This window comes from Hippocampus comes, unplaced genomic scaffold (assembly GCF_001891065.2).
Source record: "Hippocampus comes isolate QL1 unplaced genomic scaffold, H_comes_QL1_v1.1 scaffold9, whole genome shotgun sequence".
Classification (NCBI taxonomy): Eukaryota; Metazoa; Chordata; class Actinopteri; order Syngnathiformes; family Syngnathidae; genus Hippocampus; species Hippocampus comes.
This window is the reverse complement of record NW_017805275.1, coordinates 3,841,213-3,850,610: the sequence shown is the minus strand read 5'-3', so window position 1 is coordinate 3,850,610 and position 9,398 is coordinate 3,841,213. Positions and strand designations below refer to the sequence as shown.

General features: G+C 39.9%; 1 protein-coding gene across 2 annotated transcripts in view; it reads right to left on the bottom strand.

Moving 5' to 3' along the window:
- LOC109515749 (gamma-aminobutyric acid receptor subunit beta-2-like) overlaps nucleotides 1–2,759 on the bottom strand; it is a 30,652-nt gene extending 27,893 nt beyond the window's left edge. For both annotated transcript variants that reach the window (XM_019869738.1, XM_019869739.1), the window contains exon 1: nucleotides 2,544–2,759. In XM_019869738.1, coding sequence (XP_019725297.1) covers nucleotides 2,544–2,749 — 206 coding nt within the window. In that variant the 5' untranslated portion in view covers nucleotides 2,750–2,759. The remainder of the gene's footprint in view (nucleotides 1–2,543) is intronic.
- Nucleotides 2,760–9,398: the final 6,639 nt, after the last annotated feature.

The window sequence follows — 9,398 nt, the reverse complement described above, 5'->3', positions numbered from 1 at the left end:
TATATATATATATATATATATATATACACACACACACACACTCACACTAACACGTACAGAAACTCACACTGTTCATATGTTGAATAATAATAATAATACATTTTATTTATAAGCGCCTTTCAAAACACTCAAGGACACTTTACAATCAAGAACAAAACAATAAAACCACAGATAAAACTATAAATAATAAAAGAAGACGTGTAATTTAAACGGAGCATCCAATTTGGAATAGGTGAGTTTTAAGACGGGATTTGAATGTGGGAAGAAAAACCAATACAGTATTACAGATGTTGGATGGAAGTGAGTTCCAGAGTTTGGGGGCAGAGTGGCTGAAAGCGCAATTGAATTAATTTGTCTGTCATGTATGCCACTGTATTTGCTTGACGCACTGACAAACCAAGTACGAGACATAGTATCTACCTGAACCCCAGCTTTGGGTACAGGGCAGGAGTATATATTTGCCAAAATTATCAAGAGTCAATACTAACCATTTCCTGTTGTGGAAAAGTCAAAGGCAATTCGATTGGATTCGCATGTGTTAATTCATACATTGTGCAGCACTTTCATCCATGTTCTTTTAAGACGGCCTTGAGCTTCTTTTCTCTTCCTTCTTAATTCTTTGAGCTTGCAACAGAATTGCCTTATTGCTGAATAGCGCTCCTCAAGTAAGATGGCTTTTCCCTGGCAACAGCTTTTTCTGTGCAGTGGTGCTCAGAATGATGCCACGATATGCTGTGAGGGGGATGTTTCCTTTTACAGTGAGAAGCAGGCAACATGTCAGGAAAAAAAAAGAAAATGACATTTAAAAAAAAAAAAACACATCCATTGTGAAAAAAAAAGTTAACCATGATGCTGATGTCAATTGTTAAACTGTTGTGATGATAGATAGCACTTTTAAAATAGTAGTGGGAAACCTTTCCATGTTTATACAGTCCCCTGAGGGCTCTCTGAGGGCTATACTAATCTTATGGAGAAATATGATGCAATGATCAAACAAATGTTTATTATTGTAGATTATGAGCATTTGTAGGAAAAAAAAAAAACACATCCATTGTGAAAAAAAAAGTTAACCATGATGCTGATGTCAATTGTTAAACTGTTGTGATGATAGATAGCACTTTTAAAATAGTAGTGGGAAACCTTTCCATGTTTATACAGTCCCCTGAGGGCTCTCTGAGGGCTATACTAATCTTATGGAGAAATATGATGCAATGATCAAACAAATGTTTATTATTGTAGATTATGAGCATTTGTAGGTTATTATACCCCCCCACCCCTCTCAGGGACAGAGCCCTGCCGTGAACAGCAAGGGAAGTAATTGGCACCCCCCTAAAATTGTTTACAATTGCCTCTTTTGAAATACAGGGTGTCCATTAAGTCTCTTTACCATTTCAAAAATGTATTAAAAATGCAATTGATTCGATATTTTACTCAGATTTGTTCTATTGTATTCAGCGTTTACTAGGGTTTTTTTTTTACCTCTTTTAATACACTTCTACATGGGCACCATTAGTTGCACAAAGCACATCGAGATGGTACTCGATTTCTTGCCCTGTTCACTGTAACATAGCCTCATCAATTGTGGCAATGGCATCAGTCATCCTTTGCTTTAGGTCAGTAATGTCCCTTAATCAATTTTAAATTTAACTGGTGTTGCTCCAATGACAATTTCTACAGTCCATTTATCACTCTCTCTGGTAGTGGCGGCCAAGGAATTGGCCCATCCCTCCCAATCCACCGGTCTGGAAATTTTTGATTGAGGAACCCACGAACATGCAGCCCCCAATGTGGTGGTGCACCATCTTGTTGAAAAATGATGGTTGGTTGAAGGTCATTCAGTTGTGGTGCCACATATTCAGTTCAAAGATCAAAGTAAACATTTGCAGAAATTGATGTCTCGTCGAAGAAAAATGGACCAATTATTCAATTGCACATGATCCCACACCACAAATGCAATGTGATAAAAAAACTTTAATAAAACACTGAATACAATAGAACAAATGTGAATAAAATATCTAATCAATTGCATTTTTAATAAATTTTTGAAATGGTAAAGAGACTTTATGGACACCCTGTAGTTATAATTTATACCATAAACTATGATCCCAAAACACCAATGACTATTTTCCAATTAGCTGGGTCTTTGGTGCCATCTTCGGACATTACAGAGGGCATGATTTATTTATTTATTTAGTGACTAAGTGATGATCAGTCAAACAAATTCAAATATGAATAGGTGAATTTATGAATTGTGAACTGCAAATAGTCAGGGGCTAACTGTACATGTTTTTTTTATTTTTTTTCATTGCATGATAAACTGGATCAAATGCTCTTTGACCATACATTCCCCACCCGTGCTTTGGACATTCAGCCAGGCTTGAGTAAGTTAAATCTAAACCACATTACTTCCGATACACCAGCATACAGTTCATCATGAAAAAGGCCCAGTTAGATGCACCAGATAGGACCCCGTTAGCTCATTACGCTTCGTAATCAATGCGCTAATCATGGCACACAAGAGGGGGCAGTTTTAAGCGGCTTACCTGAGTCCATAAAGCACGGTGCCGTCGGGATGCAGGCGGATCATCCTGTTCTTGACAGTGACGCCGTGCACAAAGGACTTCTTGTCGTTGAGAAAGTAGGTGTCCGGGACCCACAGCTGGTCGGCCACTCGGTTGTCCAGAGTGAGGTTGTAGGCGATCTCGGAATAGGAGAGCCGCTTATCCCGCCACGCTTGCTGGAAGTACATGGTCAACGTGTAGTCCTACGGGAGAGAGGAGTCGTAAAGTTCTATGCATATAGTCCATATATGACAGTAATCAGAGCTGTTTTCATGATTAATTACCAACAAGAACAAAATTAAACACAGATCAGACAGATAAAGTCCCTGAGGAAACTTCAGTCCAACATAACCAGGAGGCATCCTAGAACCACCAGGTTAACGTCAGGAAAACCAAAGAACCCCTCGAGGATGTCAGTCAAGACAGAGCTCAAGAAAGTGGGAAAGAGGTGGCCAAGGTCACCCAGGACCGAGCAGAGCTATGCTGAACCAAGCTGCAGCATAAAAGTACAATGCAAAGGCTCAACTCGACTCCATTTTGTATTTACTTCTTGGCATTTGGAGTTTTATTGGAGAAGAGACTGAGGACAGGGAGAACGACAGAAAGCTGCAGCAAAGTGGAGACTGTGGAGTAGAATACTGCATCGTCCAGAACTATGGCACAACAACACGGTAAGCTGATGTTAGCATGCGTGATAGTTTCATTTGTAGCCATATCCTCAACTGTTACTTTGACTGGGTCACACCCAACTGCATTCTTCTCATCTATGCAAGGTAATTATAGCTAATGAATTCTAAACAAATGACTAAAGCCAAAAAAAAAAAAAAAAAACATTCCTCGTTAACGAAATAAAATAAAAACAAGGTTTTTATAAAAAGGATAGCTATTTGACATTTTACCTAGACTTGACGGTCACTGTGAGAGTCGGTCAGAGACTGTGGACAAGACCGCAGGTGGCCCTCACGCCGTACTTTTTTCAGATCTGTTTTAGATAGATAGACCTTTTGGTCTAATACTCTTACTTCTACTTTTTTTCCTGAAAACAATCTCACATCCATGTTGAGGCCCTCTTTCTGTACACACAAGTAGTGCACACACAAACATAAACGCACTTACACGTACACGTGTACACACACAGAGTTTCAATGATCATGGTCTCAATTCAAATAGCGAGACAACACCATCCATCCATCCATCCATTTTCAGATCCGCATATCCTCACGGGGGTCGGGTCGTTAGTGTGCTGGCGCCTATCCCAGCTGTCTTCGGGCAGTAGGTGGAGGACACCCTGACCCGGTCGCCAGCCAATCGCAGGGCACACACAGACAAACAGCCATCCACGCTCACACTCACACCTAGGGACAATTTGGAGTGTTCAATCAGCCTGCCATGCATGTTTTTGGAATGTGGGAGGAAACCGGAGTACCCGAGACTTACTTGCACATAACTGTATGTGACGTACTCCCACCTCTGCTTGAGACACAGTCAGATGCCTGAAGGTAGAGTGCACTGTTGAGAGTTCGTTCTGGCCGATAAGTCATGTCAGTCTAATTCATGGGCACACATATTGTTAGGATTAGACAGTCTGTTTTCACCACAATATTTTGTGATGAGTGCTTTGTGTGATGGTTTTTCAAGTATCTGTTGCAGTGCAGTGACCGTGAGTTTATGTGAACTGATTTCAAATAAGAGCACAAACAGGAAGGGCCGTGGTGCTGATTTCACCGTGTTTGATTTATATGCCTTGTTAAATCTAAAGTGTCATATGCCATGTTATAAACAATGGTCTATTGGTCTCTTTTTGCCCGACCTGCCTCACTGCTGCTGTCCTGTCACGTTTGTTACTTCTTGCATCTCATCCTCACAGAGTCTGCCGCCACCTTCCCAGTCCACATATATAATACAAATTAAAAATCTCTACACCCGTTTTCATATGCCATACTACAGTGAGCGCCCACTGACGCTTTGGAAGCACTCTGTGGCGACCAAGGCATGTACTGTTAATTCCGACGACAAAAATGTCAGGGAAACTAAAAAATCTACCAGAACATCTGATCTGTATTTGGGACTACTTAAAGCCACTTAAATTAGTGAGAGCTGTTTCCTGACTCCCATTTAAAATGAGTTTGAATGTGATTGGTTTATTCTGAACACTGTCACATCCATCCCCAGTTATAAGGGTGTTCACACTTGTGCAACCGCACCGAGTTACACATTTTTACTTCCCCTAAAATGATTTATCTTGGTATAATTTTTTTCACAAAAACGTAGCATTTGAACTGGGATGTGTAGATCTTTTCATATCACCAATCAAACTCCTACATACGGTTGTTGTTGTCTTATACAGGCAGTGCTGATAGGCTGTTGCTGTTTTATTGTTTGGTTTCTGACAATACGCTCCCACGTTGCAGAGCAAAACTGATCCGGCATGGTAAGACATGCAGATAGATCCACCACATTCCAAGACTAGTCAGCCAAATACTGTAGGTCAGGCGAAAAAAAAAACTGGGTTTAATGGCTTTTTCAGATCTAAGATAATAATGCTCAGGTTTTATTGACACTGTGCAGGGGCTAGTGGTTTAATAATAATAATAATAATAATAAATTTTATTTATAAGCGCCTTTCAAAACACTCAAGGACACTTTACAATCAAGAACAAAACAATAAAACCACAGATAAAACTATAAATAATAAAAGAAGACGTGTAATTTAAACGGAGCATCCAATTTGGAATAGGTGAGTTTTAAGACGGGATTTGAATGTGGGAAGAAAAACCAATACAGTATTACAGATGTTGGATGGAAGTGAGTTCCAGAGTTTGGGGGCAGAGTGGCTGAAAGCGCAATTGAATTAATTTGTCTGTCATGTATGCCACTGTATTTGCTTGACGCACTGACAAACCAAGTACGAGACATAGTATCTACCTGAACCCCAGCTTTGGGTACAGGGCAGGAGTATATATTTGCCAAAATTATCAAGAGTCAATACTAACCATTTCCTGTTGTGGAAAAGTCAAAGGCAATTCGATTGGATTCGCATGTGTTAATTCATACATTGTGCAGCACTTTCATCCATGTTCTTTTAAGACGGCCTTGAGCTTCTTTTCTCTTCCTTCTTAATTCTTTGAGCTTGCAACAGAATTGCCTTATTGCTGAATAGCGCTCCTCAAGTAAGATGGCTTTTCCCTGGCAACAGCTTTTTCTGTGCAGTGGTGCTCAGAATGATGCCACGATATGCTGTGAGGGGGATGTTTCCTTTTACAGTGAGAAGCAGGCAACATGTCAGGAAAAAAAAAGAAAATGACATTTAAAAAAAAAAAACACATCCATTGTGAAAAAAAAAGTTAACCATGATGCTGATGTCAATTGTTAAACTGTTGTGATGATAGATAGCACTTTTAAAATAGTAGTGGGAAACCTTTCCATGTTTATACAGTCCCCTGAGGGCTCTCTGAGGGCTATACTAATCTTATGGAGAAATATGATGCAATGATCAAACAAATGTTTATTATTGTAGATTATGAGCATTTGTAGGTTATTATACCCCCCCACCCCTCTCAGGGACAGAGCCCTGCCGTGAACAGCAAGGGAAGTAATTGGCACCCCCCTAAAATTGTTTACAATTGCCTCTTTTGAAATACAGGGTGTCCATTAAGTCTCTTTACCATTTCAAAAATGTATTAAAAATGCAATTGATTCGATATTTTACTCAGATTTGTTCTATTGTATTCAGCGTTTACTAGGGTTTTTTTTTTACCTCTTTTAATACACTTCTACATGGGCACCATTAGTTGCACAAAGCACATCGAGATGGTACTCGATTTCTTGCCCTGTTCACTGTAACATAGCCTCATCAATTGTGGCAATGGCATCAGTCATCCTTTGCTTTAGGTCAGTAATGTCCCTTAGCTTTTTTCGATACACGATATCTTTAACATAGCCCCATAGAAAGAAGTCCAGGGGAGTGATATCTGGTGAACGTGGCGGCCAAGGAATTGGCCCATCCCTCCCAATCCACCGGTCTGGAAATTTTTGATTGAGGAACCCACGAACATGCAGCCCCCAATGTGGTGGTGCACCATCTTGTTGAAAAATGATGGTTGGTTGAAGGTCATTCAGTTGTGGTGCCACATATTCAGTTCAAAGATCAAAGTAAACATTTGCAGAAATTGATGTCTCGTCGAAGAAAAATGGACCAATTATTCAATTGCACATGATCCCACACCACAAATGCAATGTGATAAAAAAACTTTAATAAAACACTGAATACAATAGAACAAATGTGAATAAAATATCTAATCAATTGCATTTTTAATAAATTTTTGAAATGGTAAAGAGACTTTATGGACACCCTGTAGTTATAATTTATACCATAAACTATGATCCCAAAACACCAATGACTATTTTCCAATTAGCTGGGTCTTTGGTGCCATCTTCGGACATTACAGAGGGCATGATTTATTTATTTATTTAGTGACTAAGTGATGATCAGTCAAACAAATTCAAATATGAATAGGTGAATTTATGAATTGTGAACTGCAAATAGTCAGGGGCTAACTGTACATGTTTTTTTTATTTTTTTTCATTGCATGATAAACTGGATCAAATGCTCTTTGACCATACATTCCCCACCCGTGCTTTGGACATTCAGCCAGGCTTGAGTAAGTTAAATCTAAACCACATTACTTCCGATACACCAGCATACAGTTCATCATGAAAAAGGCCCAGTTAGATGCACCAGATAGGACCCCGTTAGCTCATTACGCTTCGTAATCAATGCGCTAATCATGGCACACAAGAGGGGGCAGTTTTAAGCGGCTTACCTGAGTCCATAAAGCACGGTGCCGTCGGGATGCAGGCGGATCATCCTGTTCTTGACAGTGACGCCGTGCACAAAGGACTTCTTGTCGTTGAGAAAGTAGGTGTCCGGGACCCACAGCTGGTCGGCCACTCGGTTGTCCAGAGTGAGGTTGTAGGCGATCTCGGAATAGGAGAGCCGCTTATCCCGCCACGCTTGCTGGAAGTACATGGTCAACGTGTAGTCCTACGGGAGAGAGGATGAAGTCCATGGATGGATGCTGAGCCAAATGACATGAATACAATCATCAAACACACTGGATGTTCCTCTGTGGAATGTTCTCACAAGGATTTTAGTAGGATTTTGGATCAAATGTAAAGCGCCTTAATTCGTCGAAAAACTGCCATATTCTGGAGGTTTGCTTTTTAACCTACATCTAGCAAAAAGACCAATGGACTACCGTCAACATTTTAAAACATATATACAGGAATCTGCACTCCATGGGGTGAGGGGATGTCATCTCACAATATACATCAATAATCATGTACACTATAAAATGAACCTACACCCATCACTTACGCACAAAAAGCAGGATTGAAGAGAATTCAACATTCACTATTCTTCAGCAAAAACTAGGCTGAGCTGAAATACTTCCTGTTTGAATTCTTCATCTTTCAAATTTACAGGGTCAACAAAATAGTGTGCCATTATCAGAAAACTCTACAAATCAGTGGGACCTCAAAGTCTGTATGATCCTTTCTACAATACAGGGTGTGCAAAAAAAAAAAAAAAAAACATTCCTCGTTAACGAAATAAAATAAAAACAAGGTTTTTATAAAAAGGATAGCTAACCAACAACTGTACATTTCATGTTTATAAAACTAGCTAAAATGAACTATACCTATAGCAAACAAAAATCCTTTATTTTCATCTTTGTCAGTTAATTTTATAATGAGCTTTTGCGGTTCAATTTAAATGTTTTAATTTTGGTATTATTGTACAGTCATACAGAAGAAAGAAGGTTGACCAGTTGTTTGGCAAGTGTAGTAGTAATAATAATAACAATAATAATAATAATAACATCCATCCATCCATTTTCCGATCCGCTTATCCTCACATGGACCGCGGGGGGTGCTGGAGCCCATCCCAGCTGGCTTCCGGGCAGTAGGCGGGGGAAATCCTGAACCGGTCGCCAGCCAATCGCAGGGCACACACAGACAAACAAACTGTTGTGATGATAGATAGCACTTTTAAAATAGTAGTGGGAAACCTTTCCATGTTTATACAGTCCCCTGAGGGCTCTCTGAGGGCTATACTAATCTTATGGAGAAATATGATGCAATGATCAAACAAATGTTTATTATTGTAGATTATGAGCATTTGTAGGTTATTATACCCCCCCACCCCTCTCAGGGACAGAGCCCTGCCGTGAACAGCAAGGGAAGTAATTGGCACCCCCCTAAAATTGTTTACAATTGCCTCTTTTGAAATACAGGGTGTCCATTAAGTCTCTTTACCATTTCAAAAATGTATTAAAAATGCAATTGATTCGATATTTTACTCAGATTTGTTCTATTGTATTCAGCGTTTACTAGGGTTTTTTTTTTACCTCTTTTAATACACTTCTACATGGGCACCATTAGTTGCACAAAGCACATCGAGATGGTACTCGATTTCTTGCCCTGTTCACTGTAACATAGCCTCATCAATTGTGGCAATGGCATCAGTCATCCTTTGCTTTAGGTCAGTAATGTCCCTTAGCTTTTTTCGATACACGATATCTTTAACATAGCCCCATAGAAAGAAGTCCAGGGGAGTGATATCTGGTGAACGTGGCGGCCAAGGAATTGGCCCATCCCTCCCAATCCACCGGTCTGGAAATTTTTGATTGAGGAACCCACGAACATGCAGCCCCCAATGTGGTGGTGCACCATCTTGTTGAAAAATGATGGTTGGTTGAAGGTCATTCAGTTGTGGTGCCACATATTCAGTTCAAAGATCAAAGTAAACATTTGCAGAAATTGATGTCTCGTCGAAGA